Raw genomic sequence first — 20,891 nt, 5'->3', positions numbered from 1 at the left:
AAACAATATTGTAAGAAATTCAATAAAAACCTTAAAAATGGTCCATGTCAAAAAAAAAAAAAAAACTTTAAACACATAAAATAAACTCTCCAACTCTTCTGAAAGGTTAGTATTTTAGAACCCAAGAAACCAACAAGCTCAAATTAAACCACTTTTTCAGCTGAGGCCATCATGGCTCATTTCTGCTTATTGGTGACAGACAGGCACTCAAGACCCAACATAACTGCCACCTTCTCTGTTAAGCTCTCCCTCTCTCCAGCCACTCCCTTCTCTGAACTCATATGGCCTTTTTTGTACCTGCCTCTATTATAGCCCTCCTGTCACCACACTTGCCTCATTTTATATTTTTCATTCCTTTACATCTATTTTTTCCACTTTACTTTGAATTTCTTAAAGGAGGGGATAAAATCATATAGCTGCTCACAAGGTATCTCAGGAATGAATTCCTAAATGACCAGAGGTTTCCTATGCCTCCTTTCCTGTACCTGTTCCTTTTCTCTGTTTACAAAATGAAGATTGCACTGATGTGTCTCTCGGGATAATTATGTACTTTCATTTGACTGCCAAGTGCTTCAAGACCATAAAAAAAAGCTTTGTAAATGCCACCCATGATTACGACCCTTTGAAACAATGGGACATATGATTTACAAGTGGAAAAAGATGAGACTTTACAGGTAACCCTACTTGTCTGGTCCCCATCTTTCTCCCCACCCACCATCAGATAGCAATTCAGAGGTAACCGCATCAGCTTGGGAGAAGCGAGGATAATTTATGGGGGTCTAGGTAGGATTTCCAGGGCCTTTTTAGGTACCTCTGTCATGAGGGAAATTACCTGAATCTGATATGGTGGGCCAAGGGCAAGTGTTCCCAGAAAGGTTGGATGACCCTCAATTCCCAATTTCAAGAGGACACTCAGATGAACGGAGCTGATTGGAGTTTCCAAAGCAGAAGATGGCTTATAGAAGGGCTGTTAAGGTAGAAAGGTTGTCAAACCCATCTCTAGCCTCAATCTCTAATAGCCTAAACAAGGAAAGAAAGGGTGAAGCTCATTTCGTTCACCTTCCCCTCAGGGGTATCATAGCAAGTGACCAGAAAAAGGGGGTTGTATATTGAATTAACAGAGCATTCAGATTTTCCTCCCTAGCAATGCATGTCAGGAGAAGAGAGAACAGGAATCTTTTGTTTGGCTATCTGTCTTGTGAGCCCTTTATAAGATCTTTCAATGCAGAGGTGAGTGACTCAGCCAGGTTTTCACATGGGAGATGCCATCTATTGTAGAGAAAGCCAGGATATAAGATCAGATTGTTCCAGACTTGAGGTCGTCTGGCCTCCGAGATCAGCAGCGGGGAGAGAAAACACCGTGATTACCAGGTGGGAGGTGGGAAGGAGGAAGCTCTGACACCATGAATCTGCAATTCCAAGCCAGCAGCGAGCCCAAACAGTGGTGGGTGTTATGTATCTCGGTGTGTCTGAAGAAATCATGCAGGTCTGGAACAGTAGGGGCCCTTACATCTCATGTTGGAAACATCGAATTATCTGGGAGTAGATTTGTGGGTGGGAAGAGGGACTGTGTGGAGGAGGTCACTTCACATCACAGATTTCTTGGCAGGCTGCAACCAGGATCATCCCAAGGGCCAATTTAACTTGTGGTTTGGGGGCGTTTTGCCAAATGGTTCCTGTTTCTGCGAAGAGCTTTGGATGTGGGACCAGTTCCACCTTTCCCCACTTCTCCGCCCTACCATTGTCAGTCACCTCAGCATGCCTAATTCTTGGCATCAAGATCTAGTGAGGTGGCCCTCATTACCTCCTTTCTTGACGTCAGTGAGGGAGATTTTCCCCGTGGCTGTCTTATGTGAAATAATTTAGCATTTGTACTTCAATTAAAATTCATAGATATATATTATTAAATGGCACTGACTCATTCCATGGCTTCTCCTCCGCTGAAAAAGTGCCAAAAAATTCTATGCACAAAGCAGCGATGAAAACCATGTTGAAACTAAAACTTCCCATCAAGCAATTCACATTCAGGGCTCTGAGGAAAGGACCCCACACTTTTAAGAAAAAGGGTCTGTTCTGAGTCGGGGTTTTCTCAAGAGGAAAGAGAAGTTCCAGATCCTTTCTGCCTTGGAGAGGGTGGAGAATGGCACCTGACTAGAACCTTCTTCCCTTTGGTGAGCGGCATGAAAGCAGGGCCCGGCACCTGGTGTTTCACTGGATTTTGCAACCATATTCAATCCCTCTCCAAGGAGAGAAGGGGAAATATGCCTTCACACATCAACGGGAAAATAAGAAAGGAGGAAAAGTTTAGGTTTGATAAAAATCTAACTCTGTTCTTTACATGAATGTACTATTTCAGAGTAGGCATGCCTGGAAGCAAACAAGCTGGTGCTTGTTTTTCTTCCTGTTCAAAAGACTGCTTCTGCCTCAGACCTGCACCCTCTAAGCCCAGTGGGCATGGGCTCTGACTTCACTTCACTGCTCTCTGTTTCCTCTTCTGCCAAACGGGCCTCATAATCTGGACCCCGAACACCTCCTGGGGTTTCTAGTGTGAGAACCCGTCCTGTGTCTTAAGCATTCAATCCAACAATACAGGAGAAAGCAGAAGCTTTGTCATACTGTGAGCTTTTTACACAAGGCAGAGTCATCAGGGTGAGAGGTAGCTCCCCATGAGACAGAGATGAAGAGTCCTAGACTTGGAGTCATAAAAACTGGGCTTTTAGCCTGGGCTGTCTCAAGCACATATAGCACTTTAAAGTGAATTAGAGAAAGACATCACTTCTGAACACAGTCCTGCAGGTCCCCACTGAACTGCAGGTCCATCCATGGACTGATGACCAAGTACCATCTTTGGCCAAAGAGAAGAAGTTACCCGTCTTCTAGAGGATGCTGCCCTGGGCCAGTATTCTTGTACAAGTCAATTCAGAAGCCCCAGCTCTTCCTGCTAGAATTATGCAACCACACAATCATTTTTTCAACCTCTGAGCCTCAGTTTCCTCCCAGACAGAAAGACAGAATTGAATTGCAATTTCTACAGCCTCCTTTAGCTCTGAAAAGAAATTCTAATGAACTTTCCCACCCTTCTACACAAGGGGCCAGACATCACATAGAAAGTGATTTCTAAGCCCAATCTTCTAAAAATCATCTGATGACACTCCCTATTATTTGAATGAAATTATGTATGGTTTGATGTGGGACAGATTAGAACACAAATGCCTGAGTGTCTACGTGATGTCCCAAGTAGAGAACCCAACCCCGGTAGCCTGCACAACAGGAATAACAACTCTGTGTTGTCAGGGATGGTACAAGATGGGGATTTACCCTGACGCCCATCTCCTGAGGCCTCTGCTCACTGCCTGTGGGACGGAAAGGCAGACTCGGTGCTGGAGTCCTGGCCGCTCCCAGAGCACCAGGAGCACCCAGGAAGCGGGGACCGCACTGAGCCAAAGATGGTTTTCTTTGTTGATGCCTTGTTGCCAGAAAACAGAAATTAGATCCTTGGCCAGAACCTCCTATTAGCAAATCTGAGCGTCAGCAAACACTTCTCAGTAAAGGAGCAGACAAATAGCAACCTCCTGTTCCAAAAGCTCAGGGAATTTCAGACCTAAAATTAGGTTCCGGGTTTTAAAATCACATACACACGTAATGAACCCATTCACAATTCTCCAAATGTTAGTAGAAGTAAATTTGGTATTTGTGAATATTTCTAAAATCAGAGTTTTAGGTTTGTTTTCTTTTGGCTTTGTTTTGTATTTAGATCAAGAGGGACGGTTTCTGGAAACAATTACTGGCAATGATGTCATTTTCAGAGGAGATTGAAGCCCAGAAAAGGAAAGAGAGTAGCTCCGGGTCACACAGCAGAGCATATTTGATCGGGCTGGGATTATAATCTAATGCTCTTTCCACTCCCCCAACCAGAGAGTTGGGTGAAAAACAGATGGCACACAAATCATTATGTGCCATCAATTTTTCAGTCTCAAAGGATGAATGTTCTTACCACTACCCAAGATCATAAATGGCAGAAAGTAACTGCGATTTTTATCTATTTTTAAATAATGATTGAATATCTTGTTGCTATTTTTTTTAAGTATTTATCTGGCTGTGCCGGGTCTTCATTACAGCATGTGGGAGCTTTGATTTTCACTGCAGCGTGTTGCAGACTTTCTTGCAGAACTCCTAGTGCAGGGTCTTAGTTGCAACATGTGGGATCTAGCTCCCTGACGAGGGATGGAGCTTGGGTCTGCTGCATTGGGAGTAGCCTTAGCCCCTGGACCACAAGATAAGTCCGTAGAAAATGCTTTTATCTGTTGGTTTTCTTAAGGGCTATAGCCTCTACCACTGCCCATCAAAAAGACAGGTGATCTCCCCTGGCTTAGTGGAGCAGACTCTCTCGGCTAGAATAATCTCATTCCCCACCCCCGCAAAATACTCTCTTGGTAGTATCTTCCATAGAACCAGCATCAAGGACCCCAGATACTCTCTGGATTAACACCTTTTTGCTAACCATCCCTGTTTCTTCAGAAGGAATGTTCATACCTTCCTTGCAGCCCCAAGCCCCTGCCAACAAAATGAACCATGACCCAATATTATCCCTGGGTGGTCCCCAAAGCTCCTGTTTGGATTACCTGGAGATAAACCAAACATTTGTGAGAAGAAAAACAAATGCTGGTTATTAAAACAAGCCTCCCTTTATTAAACAAATCAGATGCAAACACCAAAATCCATGAGCTGGAGAGCACCAAAGGTGGAGAAGGGGAAGGGAGGGGCTCAAAATACACTCAGATGAAGAGCAGAATCAACCAGAAATCCATTTTTTTCTCCCTGAAGAACGAAACATCCCTCTCTCGGGCAATGTAGCCATGGTGCCCACATTCAGATTCTTTCAGAATCTCTGGGATGAAGAGCCATCCTACTTCAACCCTTGGACAATGCTTTTTAAAGACAACAGTCCTAGGGCAGTCCTTTCTGGACTAGCGCATAGTGGGGGGGGAATCAAAGCTTCCAGTGTAAGAGTGCTCTGTGCTAAAAACACCAGAATCAAAAACTCCACCCAGGCCTGGGAAGGCTGACCCCTCCATCTCACAGTCTTCATCAGAGCTGTTCCTTTGCAGAGCCTGGGGGGCCCTCAGGGCAGTGACTTGAAGCAGTTCTGACCTCACCATGGACTCTTCAGAGTCACAGCCATCAGCTCTGGGAGACAGTGGCTGAAAGGCACGGAGCCAGAAAGGCCTTCTGAGTCCGATCACATTCTAACTTTAGATCTGGGCACGCATGGGAGTTGTTGTTTCGCCAGGAACGCACTTATTCTTTTTGCTTGAGTTTTAGGATCTGCAGCAAATGAAGTCTGTTTGTGTGTGCGCGGGTGCACGGTGGGGAAGGGGTGACTGGGCTTTGAAAGACAATCTGCTGAGAAAACCAAGACAGACAGACAGACTGAGGCAAAGCAAGCATCCTTAGGCACAGAAGGGAGATCTGCTGACTCATATTAACTTGTTAATTTATACTGTGGCTCTGTACAAAAATAAAAAAGTTCTCATAAGATTAACAATTTAAATAAATATTTGATAGAGACTCTTTTTCTCGTTTTTATAGCTCATCTTTGGGATTGATATTGTGCTTCCCTTGCCGTTCTTGATCCAAGATTGCAATCACTTCATCGGCCTGTATTCGCTCCTGTAGAAAAAAGACAATATAAACATCACTGTTACAAGCGATGCCAGTGCCAGATGCTCCCCCAGCATTTCCAGGCATCATCTGTACATGAACGGACGCTAAATCCAGCTAAAGATGTAGCCTCATTCCATCCCTATCCAGGTGCCTTCTGCTGACTTCCCTGTGTACTCAGCAGTTACCTTCCAAGACTCCTCTCATGTCAAGAAATCTTATATATTCCACTGCAACTTCCATTTCTAATTTGTGGTCCCACAGACATCTCCAACTCAGTTCTCCAGCTCAGTGCTCAAGCTGAATTCTGCAGCTTCTCCCCCGCAGAACTACTCTGTCCTCTTCACTGAATTCCTCTCTCATTAAAGACCACCATGACTTCCACATTTACCCCAAAAGCCTGATGATGGTTTCTTGGATCTGATATACCACTTAGTCCTCTCTGTTCTGCCCCTTGTTTCTGCCCCTTTCTTTCCAGTGCACTTACTGTTGCCTAAGAGGGACCAGAGATCAAATTGCCAACATCTGCTGGATCATTGAAAAAGCAAGAAAGTTCCAGAAAAACCATCTATTTCTGCTTTATTGACTATGCCAAAGCCTTTGACTGTGTGGATCACAATAAACTGTGGAAAATTCTGAAAGAGATGGGAATACCAGACCACCTGAACTGCCTCTTCAGAAACCTGTATGCAGGTCAGGAAGCAGCAATTCAAACTGGACATGGAACAACAGACTGGTTCCAAAGAGGAAAAGGAGTACATCAAGGCTGTATATTGTCACCCTGCTTATTTAACTTCTATGCAGAGTACATCATGAGAAACGCTGGGCTGGAGGAAGCACAGGCTGGAATCAAGATTGCTGGGAGAAACATCAATAACCTCAGACATGCAAATGACACCTTCCTTATGACAGAAAGTGAAGAACTAAAGAGCCTCTTGATGAAAGTGAGAGTGAAAAATTTGGTTTAGAACTCAACATTCAGAAAACTAAGATCATGGCATCCAGTCCCATCACTTCATGGCAAATAGATGGGGAAACAGTGGAAACAGTGGCTGACTTTATTTTGGGGGCTCCAAAATCACTGCAGATGGTGACTGCAGCCATGAAATTAAAAGACATTTACTCCTTGGAAGGAAAGTTATGACCAACCTAGACAGCATATTAAAAAGCAGAGACATTACTTTGTCAATAAAGGTCCATCTAGTCACGGCTATGGTTTTTCCAGTGGTCTTGTATGGATGTGAGAGTTGGACTATAAAGAAAGCTGAGCGCCGAAGAATTGATGCTTTTGAACTGTGGTGTTGGAGAAGACTCTTGAGAGTCCCTTGGACTGCAAGGAGATCCAACCAGTCCATCCTAAAGGAGATCAGCCCTGGGTGTTCATTGGAAGGACTGATATTGAAGCTGAAACTCCAATACTTTGGCCACCTGATGTGAAGAGCTGACTCATTGGAAAAGAACCTAATGCTGGGAGGGATTGAGGGCAGGAGGAGAAGGGGACAACAGAGGATGAGATGGTTGGATGGCATCACCGACTTGATGGACATGAGTTTGAATAGACTCCGGGAGTTGGTGATGGACAGGGAGGCCTGGTGTACTGCAATCCACGGGGTCATAGAGTCGGACACAACTGAGCGACTGAACTGAACTGAACTGTTGCCTTAGTTTAAGCCAGTGTTTCTCAAGCTTGGCCCTGCTGACATTTTAGAGCAGACAATAACTCTTTGTTGAGGGGGGGGTGGGGTGGAGAGGTGTCCTGTGCATTGAGAGTGTTTAGCAGCATCTCTGGCTCTGCTTACTGCAGGTAGCCAGTGGCAACCAAGTCCAAGTTGTGATAACCATAAACCACTCTAAACTGCCAACTGCACAGTGGCAGGAAAAATCGCTCCTGCTTGAGGACCCTGTTGTCTCTTAACTTAATTGCTGTGGTAGCTTTCAAATTGATCTGCGTCACACCCCCTCCCACATGCTCTTATTGGACCCTCTGCACTGGAATCATGACCACTTGCCTTTCCAGCTCACTGCTCACAGCCCTTGCATGGGTTCCCATTGCTGGATGCTCTGGGTCCACCTTTCTTGATGTGCTTGTAAGGACTCGGACTTCTCTCTCTTCTTCAATTCACCTTGTCGTCTCCTTTCACCTCCCCTTACACTCTACCTTCCTGACTTACCTTGAGATCTCTGAATACAGCGCTCTGAGAAGGCCTTCCTCATCCTAGTCCAGGTTGAGTGTCCCTAGGATTTAAACGCTGCTTCCATCACATCCTGTGTTTCTCTTACTGCTCCTCCACCATTGACCCAGTTGGCCTACTTCCAAATGACATCTCCAGTCCCCCACATCTTTTCACCTTCTCTACTATGACATGTTAGCTACAGCAGTCTTTCCTATCCTATAATTCTCAGGACTGGGGGAGGCAGGGGAAAGGATAAGGGACATGGCTTCTTTCCCACTGGGCAGGTCAAAAATTTTGTTCGGATTTTCTTCTATGCCATCTTACAGAATACACTGGAAGAGAATTCATGTTTCCTAAACAGCTCATCAAGTCTAACTGCTGCTTGTTCTGTGTTCTCCTTTCAGCCCATTCTCTACCTCGCATACCATGTTCTGGCCACCTTGGCTTTCTTTGCTTCTTGACCATTCTGTGCTCCTTCTTATCTTTGGGCCTTTACAACCTCTTCTCCCCTGGAACACTCCTCCCAAGACCTTTATCATGGTTGGCTTCTTCCTTTCATTCATCTGGAGAGCCCTCTCACACTTTGCTACCCCCTCCGTTTTACTTTCAAATCAGTTGTCTTATTTTCTTTCCCACACATCATTTCTCACTACCTGAAAATCCTTCAGCTGTTTATTCTTTATTTATGTGTTGCCTTTTTCCACTAGAAGTTAAGCTCCACGAAACCAGGGAATCTTGTCATTGGAGGGGCACTGTTCTATTTCCTGCACCCAGAAAAGCAACAAACATTTATCAGGATGGCTCAGTGGTAAAGAATTGGCCTGCAATGAGGGAGACACAGGAGACACAGGTCGTATCCCTGGTTTGGGAAGATCCCCTGGAGGAGGACATGTCAACCCATTCCAGTATTTGTGCCTGCAGAATCCCATGGACACAAGAGCCTGGTGGGCTCTAGTCCACAGGGTCCCAAAGAGTCGGACATGGCTGAGTGACTGGACACAGCACAGCACAGTATAATCGTTGATGAATAAATACATGGGTAGATGTCTAACATGCCAGAAATGTCTCTCCCTTAAGAAATCATGCTCATCCTTTAAGGCTCCTGTTAAATGCCATCTCCTCCATGAAACCTTTGCTGGTTCCCTCTTTCTGCTCCATGAACACCATGCATTTTTGGCTCTAATAATTCTTGCTGAATTTTGCCTTGGGTTTTAATTACTCAGGTCCCTGTATTGTCTCTTCACTTTGACTTCAAGTTCCCTGAAGATAAAAGTTATGCTTAAAATAATTTGCATCTCCTATAGGTAGTCTCCAGTACAGTTCCCAGCATAGTAAGTGACACAAAGAACTTGATTATTTTATGACTTGATAATAAAATCCCCTTTATTCAAGAGTTTATAATTGAGCATAATGTTGACATAAAAGCACCTACAAGGACCAGTCATGTCTGACTCTTTGCGACCCCATGGACTATAGCCTACAAGACTCCTCTGTCAATGGGATTTTCCGGGCAATAGTATTGGAGTGGATTGCCATTTCCTTCTCCAGGGGATCTTCCTGACTCAGGGATCAAACCCAGGTCTCCCGCATTGTAGACAAACGTTTAACCATCTGAGCCACCAGGAAAGTCACTCCAGATATACTAAATAACAGAAGACCAAATAGTTGTCATAATGTTCAAATAAAATGTGTGAGTGTGTGTGTGCATGCTCAGTTGTGTCTGACTCTTTGCAATCCCATGGACTGCAGACTGCTAGGCTTCTCTGTCCATGAGATTTCCCAGGCAAGAATACTGGAGGGGGTTGCCATTTCCTCCTCCATGGGGTCTTCCCAACACAGGGATTGAACCTGCGTCTCCTGTGTCTCCTGCATTGTAGGCAGACACTTTACTTCTGAGCCACTAGTGAAGCCCCTGCATGAGTACTACTTTATTAATGCAGGGAAAACACCTCGCTGATTAGCAAATGGATGTAGATACAAAATGCTCCAATCTGACTGCACAAGAGACTGTTGCAATTTTGTCTTTCTTGAAAGAAAAGAAGTTGAAAAGAGAGATGGAACTCTCTAACAAGGAATCAAAGCTTCTAATGTTGGGCATCCTTAAGAATTTATGATGCTTAATACTCCTTGAGAATGTAATGCCTTCAAAGTAAACTCTAATAAGCATGTAAGTCTGCCAGCTCTGATGACGTCTTGAAAGGCAGGCTTTCTTTGCTCAAGGATTTAACCTGAAAGGAGGTGTCTAACTCCTGGTTCAAAATTGGGAAAGGAGTACTCAAGGCTGTATGTTGTCATCCTGCTTATTTAACTTATATACAGAATACGTCATGCAAAAAGCCGGGCTGGATGAAGCACAAGCTGGAATCAAGATTTTGGGGAGAAATATCAATAACTTCAGATATGCAGGTGACACCTTATGGCAAAAAATGAAGAGGGATTACAGAGCCTTTTGAGAAGGTGAAAGAGGAGAGTAAAAAATCTGGCTTAAAACCCAACATTCAAATAAATGAAGAGGATGGCATTGGGTCCCATCACTTCACGGCAAACAGATGGGGAAACAATAGAAACAGTGACAGACTTTGTTTTCTTGGGCTCCAAAATCACTGCAGACGGTGACTGCTGCCATGAAATTAAAAGGTGTTTGCTCCTTGGGAGAAAAGCAATGACAAACCTAGACAGTATATTAAAAAGCAGAGACATTACTTTGCCAACAAAGGTCCACATAGTCAAAGTTATGGTTTCTCCAGTAGTTGTGTAAGGCTGTGAGAGCTGGACAATAAAAAAGGCTGAGCGCCAGAGAATTAATGCCTTCGAACTGTGGTGTTGAAGTCTTTTGAGAGCCCCTTGGACTGCAAGGAGATCAAACCAATCAATTCTAAAGAAAATCACCCCTGAATGTTCATTGGAAGGACTGATGCTGAAGCCGAAGCTCCAGTACTTTGACCACCTGATGTGAAGAGAGAACTCATTTGAAAAGCCCCTGATGCTGGGAAAGATTGAAGGCAGGAGGAGAAGCAGGCAAGAGGATGAGATGGTTGGATGGCATCACCGACTTGATGGACCTGAGTTTGAGCAAACTCCAGGAGATGGTGATGGACAGGGAAGTCTGGCATGCTGCAGTCCACGGAGTCACAAAGTATCAGACACGACTGAGCCACTCAACAACTCAGGGACTCTCAAACTTTGTTACACATTGAAATCATCTGGGGAATTTTTAAAACTTCCTACACCTAAATTAATCAATCTAGGATTTTTAAATGTGGGAGCCAAAATGCCAATAGTTTGTAAAGATCCCCAGTTGACTACATTGTGGAGCAAAGTCTGGGAATCATGTCAGGCAAGATTTTCCTGGTAGCTGCCATAGAAGCTTTGGTCATTTTCTTCTGTGACCACTAGATGTCGCCACAGCCTGGAAACTGGAGGATTGTCCCTGGTACTTTCCAGGTTAGGAAGGACAAAAGAGAACTTTGTGTTATTTGTGTGTGTGTGTGTGTGTGTGTGTGTGTGTGTGTGTGTGTGAGCTTATTTTTATAGAAACAAATATCTTAAAGGAGAGGCTGAGATACTGAATAATAAAACAGATTAAATGTTTGTTTAACACTAAAGATTGAAAAACAAGAGACAATTCTCCAACAATGTTGTTATCTCCGTTGTGTACTCGTGTACCTAGATTCTTTAGTCAAGAAGGGGTGATGAGGGGAACACTGGCATTTTGGCCTTGGAGAGGCAAGAGGAGAGAGGAATCACATGTAAAGGCGACTATTCAGTCCCTTGTGATGTTTTCAGATCTCTCCCTGCCCTGCTCCCTCTGTCAGGACTGTTCTTTCTCTTTTGTGCCCAGCTGTCATCCTCTGCTCTTTTAGGGTTGCCCTATGCTAACAATCCTGGAGAAGGAAAGGAAAATGGCACTCCAGTATCCTTGCCTGGAAAATCCCACGGACAGAGGCCTGGTGGGCTGCCGTCCATGGGGTCGCAAACAGCTGGGCACGACTGAGCGACCAACACTTTCTATGTAAGTAAGTCTCCTTTGATATCTCCCTGCAAATCAGATGGCTGCTTCTCCCCATCACTCTCCTGTTGGCCTCTCCAAGCTCCTTGTGGTCAAAGCTCTGCCTTGTTCAATCATGTACCCCCAGGGCCCACCTAGTAGAGTTTTCCAAGCACACAGTAGATTTGTTATAAACATTTGTGAAACATGTGAAAGAATGTTTAGAAATGAGGCCTAAAAACTGAGTTAGGTTTGGATGGCAAAAATAGTATATAAGAAAGAGAAATTCACTTTAAATTCTTTCTGATGCAATTGGATCCAATGTAGGGGTCTAAAGAGGAAAACTGGTTCGCATGCCAGTTTAAAGACTAGAATTTCATAGCTTCATTAAGGCTCAAGGCTGGAGGAGACTTTGAAGTCATTTGGTGTAGCCCCTGCCATGAAGATTCAGGTTCAGGTTCAGGCTCAGCTTTCCATGCCAAGAAGTTGCTGAGGCTGTGATTGGAGTCATCCAGTGACAAGTAACTCTGTGCTTCCAAAGAGAATTCTACCAAATGGTGGAGATGGTTTGAAAGTTATTCCTTATGTTGAGCCTAGATATTCCTCTCAGGGGCTGTATCTATAGGATTTAATTCATTCCTCTATAGCTTCATGTGCTGTGCGTGCTAAGTCATTTCAGTCACGTCCAACTCTTTGCGACCTTATGGACTGTAGCCCACCAGGCTCTTCTGTCCATGGGATTTTCCAGGCAAGACTACTGCAGGGGGTTGCTATGCCCTCCTCCAGGGGATCCTCCCAACCCAGGGATCAAACCCAGATCTCTTATGTCTCCTGCATTGGCAGGTGGCTTCTAAGAGCGTCCCCTGGGCAGACTTACAAACACTATAACCTCTGCTCAGAACATCCAGAAGGGTGAGATCACAGTCTCTTATCCAGACTAAGTGTCCTCAGTCACTTCTAAGACAATAACAATATTTTAATATTTAACTTAATGGTAGTAAATAATAAATTTTCATGTCCCCTCATTGTCTTCGATAAATGTTTCATAAATGATTCGGTGAACTTTTTAAGGGTTTGTTGAGACAACAAATCAGTCTTCCTGGCGGCCAGTGGAAAATGATTGCTCTCTCCTGATGCTACAATTTGTTAATAAACTCTGGACTAATTTAGGAGAGTGCTGAATATCACTGAGATGTCTATTTCTGCAAACATTCACTTATAAAAACCCATCTGATCAAGAACTGCATTTTTAGCCCCTTTTCCTAAAACTTACAGTGCAAAAAATCAGATGTGTATTTGCTAAGTCATGGATCTGATTAAGAAAATGTGTTCTTGCTTAGAAAACAGAGCCAGTATTGGAAAGCAGACAGAAAGGAGTCTGTAAAAGTTTTTTCCCCCATGATCTCTAAGATTCCTGAAGGTTATGAATCAACTCATAAGAATTTTCAGATCAATTAGTTCGTGAAGCAGTTCTATAGGGTGTCTCATTGACTTTCTGAGGGCGAGGGGTCAGAAACTCACCAATTCTCTATAAAGTGGGTCCAAGGTAAACCACAGAGCTACAGCACACCTCTGGCCCTTGGTGACTGCCTTCACCCCATGTGGGTTCTCTCCTCCAGACGAGAAGCTGATCATGCGCCCGCACTTTGGTTTTATAGAGGCCTGAGAAAGAAAGTGAAAACATGACTCTCAATTTCAATACTGTGAACATTTCTACAATCCCCCTTCTCTATCCTTCTACTCAATTACTTGAGTTAAGTTTTGTCAAAGAACAATGGAATCCTGGGGCTGAAGAAGACATAGACTGTTTCCAATTTCGTCATCTATAAGACAAAGATAAGGTTAAAATAACACCTAATTCAGGAAATAAAGTTATCAGGTGAAATGGTCATCACATTCCATGGAGGGAATGGAGAGAATCACCTCTCATAATTCAGGTATATGGAGAAACAAACAAGTTCCACTGATAACGTTGCGTCTAGGAGAAAATGTATTCTGAAGTTTAGCTAAATGATTGTAAACACACTTTTGGAACACAGCCCCACTGAGTTTAGTTTTTCATGAAGCAAATGGAACTCATTACATTTTATCTTTTTCAAACTTGCACACAGAAACTAAAGTTCCTAAATAACTCTGTTTCACAAATATACTGCTGTTCAAAATAATCCACGTTTCTTCCAAGTATGATAAAAAGAAAGCTCCTTTTGCTTTATATCTAACTGAAGATTAAAGTCAGAGAAGGCTCTGTGTTGTACTTGTCTTCAATAAATGTAAATCTTAAGCCACCATTCAGTAATTATACAACTTCCAGATTTTTCAATTTTTTTTTTTTGGCTACATCACACAGCTTGCAGGACCTTAGTTACGTGTATGTGCATGCTGCTAAGTCACTTCAGTTGTGTCTATTTGCAACCCTATGGACTGTAGCCTGCCAGGCTCCTATGTTCATGTGATTCTCCAGGCAACAATACTGGAGTGGGTTGTCATGCCCTCCTCCAAGCGATCTTCCCTATCCAGGGGTCAAACCCGTGTCTCTTACATCTTCTGAATTGGCAGGCGGGTTCTTTACCACTCAATTCAGTTCACTTGCTCAGTCATGTTCAATTCTTTGCAACCCCATGGACTGCAGCATGCCAGGCTTCCCTGTGCATCACCAACTCCTGGAAGTTGGTCAAACTCATGTCCATCGAGTCGGTGATGCCATCCAACCATCTTATCCTCTGTCGTCCCCTTCTCCTCCTGCCTTCAATCTTTCCCAGCATCAGAGGCTTTTCCAAAGAGTTGGCTCTTCACATCAGGTGGCCAAGGTATTGGAGCTTAGGCTTCAGCATCAGTCCTTCCAAAGAATATTCAGGACTGATTTCCTTTAGGAATGACTGGTTTGATCTCGCTGTCTAAGGGACTCTCAAGTGTCTTCTCCAATACCACAGTTTGAAGGCATCATTTCTTTGGTGCTCAGCTTTCTTTATGGTCCTACTCTCCCATCCATACATAACTACTGGAAAAATCATAGCTTTGACTAGATGGACCTTTGTTGGCAGAGTAATGTCTCTGCTCTTTAATATGCTGCCTAGGTTGGTCATAGCTTTTCTTTCAAGGAGCAAGTGTCTTCTTATTCCATGGCTGCAGTCACCATCTGCAGTGATTCTACAGCCCAAGAAAATAAAGTCTGTCACATTTCCACTGTTTCCCCGTCTATTTCCCATGAAGTGATGGGACCGGATGCCATGATCTTCGTTTTTTGAATGTTGGGTTTTAGGCCAGCTTTTTCACTCTCCTCTTTCACTTTCATCAAGAGGCTCTTTAGTTCTGCTTCGCTCTCTGCCATAAGGGTGGTGTCATCTGCATATTTGAGGTTATTTCTCCCAGCAATCTTGATTCCAGCTCATGCTTCATCCAGCCTGGCATTTTGCATGATGTACTCTGTATTTAAGTTAAATAAGCAGGGTGACAACATACTGCCTTGATGTACTTCTTTCCCAATTCGGAACCAGTCCATTGTTCCACGCCTGGTTCTAACTATTGTTTCCTGACCTGCATACAGGTTTCTCAAGAGACAGGTCAGGTGGTCTGGTATTCCCATCTCTTTCAGAATTTTCCACAGTTTTTCGTGATCCACACAGTCAAAGTTTTTGGAGCAGTCAATAAAGTAGAAGTAGATATTTTTCTGGAACTCTCTTGCTTTTTCTATGATCGAATGGATTTAGCAAGTTGACCTCTGGTTCCTCTGCCTTTTCTAAATACAGCTTGAACATCTGGAAGTTCTCGGTTCATGTACTGTTGAACTGAGCTTTACCATTTCTCAGGGAGGTTTACCACTTCCCAGTAGCTTTCCCACTAGCTCCCTGGGAAGCCCCTTAGTTCTCTGCTGCTGCTGCTAAGTCACTTCAGTCGTGTCCGACTCTGTGTGACCCCATAGACGGCAGCCCGCCAGGCTCCCCCGTCCCTGGGATTCTCAAGGCAAGAACACTGGAGTGGGTTGCCATTTCCTTCTCCAATGCATGAAAGTGAAAAGTGAAAGTGAAGTCGCTCAGTCGTGTCTGACTCTTAGCAACCCCATGGACTGCACCCCACCAGGCTCCTCCATATCAAATCCCAGTTCTAGACAGGGAGTCCTAACCACTGAATCACCAAGGAAATTGCAGATATTTTGAAAGTAAAGAATTTAGAACAATTTTCTTCCTTGTGGAGCCAAATGTTAGGGCATTTCCCTGCTCCAGAAATAAATCAATTTTCCCTCCAGAATCAAAGAGGGGAGAGGTAAAAAGGAAAACTACCCATTTCCCTCTGTTATTGGCACTGGTTATCTCAGAATTTTAATTAGCTACAAAACGTCCCCTAAACTCAAGCATATGCAATTCATCTAAAGTAGAACTTATTTCGGCAAATATATCTCTCAACTTGGAACTTTTTCATCAAAACATTGTTTAAATTAGAACTTTTGTGTATAGTTACACCTTTATATTAAAAATATAAATATCTAAAAGGGAAGTAGTGTCCAATTTCACATCTTTAAAAAGCTAAATTACAATGAGCTTGCATTCAGAAACTGGTGAATTCACATATGTTAGTTATTCATAAATTAACGATTTATACATAGTATTCCTGGTTGGTTTACTTTCAAACATTGGGCATTTCCAACTTTGGCCACTAGATGGAGAAGAAGCAAAGAAATCTTTCAACCACCAGTTTGATTTCCCTTTCCAACTGTGTGAGATATAAGCATTTCTGAACTTGTTAACAGAGCTCAGAAATCAAATACGTTCTGCACAGAGGATTTTCAAAAGGTGATAGTCATGTATCAGGATTTAAATTGAGTCCAGATCATCAGTCTTGATTTAATTTCCCAGATCATGAAATATCAAAATGCTGACATTAAAATTTAAGCTTTTTACCAAAATAAAAAAAAAAGTTTGAGGCACCATGACCATTTAAATTACAGTATATTAAACTACATGGAATATTTTTCTTAATTATATCAATATTTATGGGCAATTTTAGCCAGAATTCCCATAAGTTTTCCCTTTAAATATGATAATGCAATTTTTAAAATGTCATCTGCTTAAACCCCAGTTGGTATGGCATGAATGATACTGAGAAAAAAGTACAAAATATGAAGGAAAATACATAAAACTCATATAAGAGTTGTGGAAATAGCATATATAATGGAAAATCTTTGAAGTTTATTACATACATGTTTCAGTAATTTTAGCTTTGCATAGAGGAATGAAATGTGTCATAATCTATTTACAATTCAATTATCTCCTCAATCAGAAATTCTGTTTTTTCACCATGCATGTTTTCTACATGCTTGTTTGACTTAAAGACCAAAGACTCTGGCTATATGGTTTATAAGTGCTCAGTAGGCTGGCTTTCCAAAGGCAATAATTTATTTAGGAACATTGTGGCTTACTTTAACTTTTGATTTTTAGTCTATGATGATGTGTTTAGAATCTCACCCAAAGTGTGAACATGTAACACATATGTGTCTGTGTGAATGTATATATATCAAGTGTCAAGTATAGGTTTACTTACCACCAGAACTATGTGAATATATATATATTTATACACACACACACACACACATATATATATAAGTTTTTGACTGTGTGGATCACAATAAACTGTGGAAAATTCTTCAAGAGATGGGAATACCAGACCACCTGACCTGAGAAAACTATATGCAGGTCAGGAAGCAACAGTTAGAACTCTGGACATGGAACAACAGACTGGTTCCAAATAGGAAAAGGAGTACATCAAGGCTGTATATTGTCACCCTGCTTATTTAACTTATATGCAGAGTACATCATGAGAAATGCTGGGCTGGAAGAAGCACAAGCTGGGATCAAGATTGCCGGGAGAAATATCATTAATCTTAGATATGCAGATGACACCACCCTTATGGCAGAAAGTGAAGAGGAACTAAAAAGCCTCTTGATGAAAGTGAAAGAAGAGAGTGAAAAAGTTGGCTGAAAGCTCAACATTCAGAAAACTAATATCATGGCATCTGGTCCCATCACTTCATGGAAAATAGTTGGGGAAACAGTGGAAACTGTCAGACTTTATTTTTCAAGGCTCCAAAATCACTGCAGATGGTGATTGCAGCCATGAAATTAAAAGAGGCTTACTCCTTGGAAGGAAAGTTATGACCAACCTAGTGAAAGTGAAGTCACTCAGTCGTGTCCGACTGCTAGCGACCCCGTGGACTGCAGCCTACCAGGTTCCTCCATCCATGAGATTTTCCAGGCAAGAGTACTGGAGTGGGTTGCCATTGCCTTCTCCGATGACCAACCTAAACAGCATATTAAAAAGCAGAGACCTTACTTTGCCGTCAAAGGTCTGTCTAGTCAAGGCTATGGTTTTTCCAGTAGCCATGTATGGATGTGAGATTTGGACTGTGAATAAAGCTGAGCACCAAAGAATTGATGCTTTTGAACTGTGGTGTTGGAGAAGACTCTTGAGAGTCCCTTAGACTGCAAGGAGATCCAACCAGTCCATCCTAAAGGAGATCAGTCCTGGATGTTCATTGGAAAGACTGATGCTGAAGCTGAAACTCCAATACTTTGGCCACCTCATGCGAAGAGTTGACTCATTGGAAAAGACTCTGATGCTGGGAGGGATTGCGGGCAGGAGGAGAAGGGGACGACAGAGGATGAGATGGCTGGATGGCATCACCGACGTGATGGACATGAGTTTGGGTAAATTCCGGGAGTTAGTGATGTACAGGGAGGCCTGGTGTGCTGCGATTCATGGGGTCGCAAAGAGTTGGACATGACTGAGCGACTGAACTGAACTGATACATATATATATATATATACACACACACACACACACACACACACACACACACACACACATATAGTAATTTGGATAATGATGGGTATGATGACCAATGCTCACTCTAAGCACACAGGAAACCAGGGTACATGAAAGTCATTCTGTAGAGACATGTGACTTATCCTAGTAGTGGGTGATTTAAGAACAAGTGTTTTTATGTCTCCATCAAATTACTTGAAAAAGAATCTGAAGACCTACATTCTGGTTCTAAGTCTAACACTAACTATATGATCCTTAAAAAATATTCTTTAAATCACTCATATGTAAAATGGACAAGAAGATTTTTTATTGATGATTCCATTTCTAACATTTTATGATGTATAAATTTACTGGATCTCTGTTCACCTCTTGAATTCTCAAGCTCAGGAATATCTGAAATCCAGCAGCCCTTGGAAAATGGCAAAAGTGAGACTGAAAAATGCTAGATAAATCTGCAAGAACAGACTTGCTTACAGTCACAGTCTTGGCGTCCATCTCAGTGAATATGAATTCTCCTCCTTCAAAGTCATCATTCATATATAGGAGAGCACTGTAAGAAGAAAGGGAAACCATTTGTCTTCTCATATGCCTGCACAACATCACCGCAGAATACTGGACACTGGACACGAACCAACCAGCCCGATTAGTAAGTTTCCTCTGAACTAGAGATGAAAATGATTGACCTTCCTAAACTTCAAGAGTAAGACCAGATGTAGGGTCATATAAAATGAAAGTGAAAGTCGCTCAGTCGTGTCCAGCTCTTTGCGACCCCACTCCATGGAACTCTCCAAGCCAGAATTCTGGAGTGGGTAATAGCCTTTCCCTTCTCCAGGGGATCTTCCCAACCTAACGATCCAACCCAAGTCTCCCGCATTGCAGGCAGTTTGTTTACCAGCTGAGCCACAAGGGAAGCCCAGGGTCATATAGGAAGTATTTATTCATTCTTATGTTAAAATTTTAATTATATTTCAAACCTTATCTCACATTTCACTTCCCAAATTAAAACATAACTAGGTTTAATCTAGCTCTTCGATGTTGCCCACAGAATCTAAAACTCTCTTCTTTTCTTTTATACTAGAAGAAGGAACTGGCAACCCACTCCAGTACTCTTGCCTGGAAAATCCCATGGATGGAGGAGCCTGGTAGGCTGCAGTCCATGGGGTTGCGAAGAATCCGACACGACTGAGTGACTTCACTTTCACTTTTCACTTTCATGCATTGGAGAAGGAAATGGCAACCCACTCCAGTGTTCTTGCCTGGAGAATCCCAGGGAGGGCAGAGCCTGGTGGACTGCCGTCTATGGGGTCGCACAGAGTCGGACACGACTGAAGCGACCTAACAGCAGCAGCAGCAGCAGCAATAACTCTGAGGGACGCAATTTTTCCTTAAGCAGCTGGAGAGTTCCAAGGGGTGTAGCCCAGCCCTGCCGGCAGGGGGCGCTCAATAAACGTTTTTGTATAGAGCACAGCGTAGTAATGAACACATTGTAGGCATGGTGACTACAAATCTTGACTCTGCTTTACACAGTAAAATATCATTCAATAAGAGAATACATTTTTTTCTCCTGAGTTTCCAGTTGCTTATTTACAAAACGCAGACATAGGTAAATGATGTGATGAAATCTCTCTGCATGTTGAGATGCATCCCCTCTGTTTTCAAACTGAGATGCATATACCACAAGGATATATTTAACTGAAAGCCAAGTGAGAAAAAAAAAAAAAACCCATAAACTTCAGTTTTTGGTATGAAAACAAAACGGATGTTCTGTGAAATAGGATGCAACAAAATGAGCAGGGATTTTTAACATAAAAATAGGACATGCTGAAGGCACTTCTGGGTTGTGGCAGCTGCTTAAGAAAATTATCTGTGTATCTCTGCTTCATCGAGATGAGTGTGATGACCGCAAAACAGATCAGCTTTCTAATTTCCATGGAGTTTTGATAACTGTTGGGCAAAAGTTTTATTTTGAAGCAGGGGCTGGTGGTACCTATAGTCCCGGAATGTGTAAGCAGGAGGCTCCTTCCAGCATTCATTGGCCTCTGGATCCAACAGGCAGTTGTCAGCATGGATGGGATGACTGAGGTCATTTCTTCTATCCTGTTGACCTGCCAGAAAAGAGAACAGGGAAGCATGAAAGATGGAGTGCCATAACCTCCAAGAGCAAAGCTGACAATCTAACTGTCTTCTCTTGTGGATGATGTTCCCTGCAAATCTGAGGAGTCAGAAGGCAGAGCAGACTAAGAACACTGGGA

The 20,891-nt window shown here is 42.9% G+C and overlaps 1 protein-coding gene across 1 annotated transcript in view; it reads right to left on the bottom strand.

The window, feature by feature from the left end:
* Window positions 1–4,699: 4,699 nt before the first annotated feature.
* Window positions 4,700–20,891, bottom strand: part of P3H2 (prolyl 3-hydroxylase 2) — a 176,510-nt gene continuing 160,318 nt past the window's right edge. The window contains exons 12-15 of the mRNA XM_068971454.1: window positions 20,627–20,744; window positions 19,114–19,189; window positions 13,345–13,485; window positions 4,700–5,670 (exon numbers count right to left, since the gene is read on the bottom strand). Of these exons, the coding sequence (XP_068827555.1) occupies window positions 5,584–5,670; window positions 13,345–13,485; window positions 19,114–19,189; window positions 20,627–20,744 (422 nt within the window). The 3' untranslated portion in view covers window positions 4,700–5,583. The remainder of the gene's footprint in view (window positions 5,671–13,344; window positions 13,486–19,113; window positions 19,190–20,626; window positions 20,745–20,891) is intronic.

The sequence above is a fragment of the Capricornis sumatraensis genome, chromosome 1, assembly GCF_032405125.1.
Source record: "Capricornis sumatraensis isolate serow.1 chromosome 1, serow.2, whole genome shotgun sequence".
Lineage (NCBI taxonomy): Eukaryota > Metazoa > Chordata > Mammalia > Artiodactyla > Bovidae > Capricornis > Capricornis sumatraensis.
Note: the sequence above shows the minus strand (reverse complement) of the source record. Positions and strands in the feature narration are given on the sequence as shown.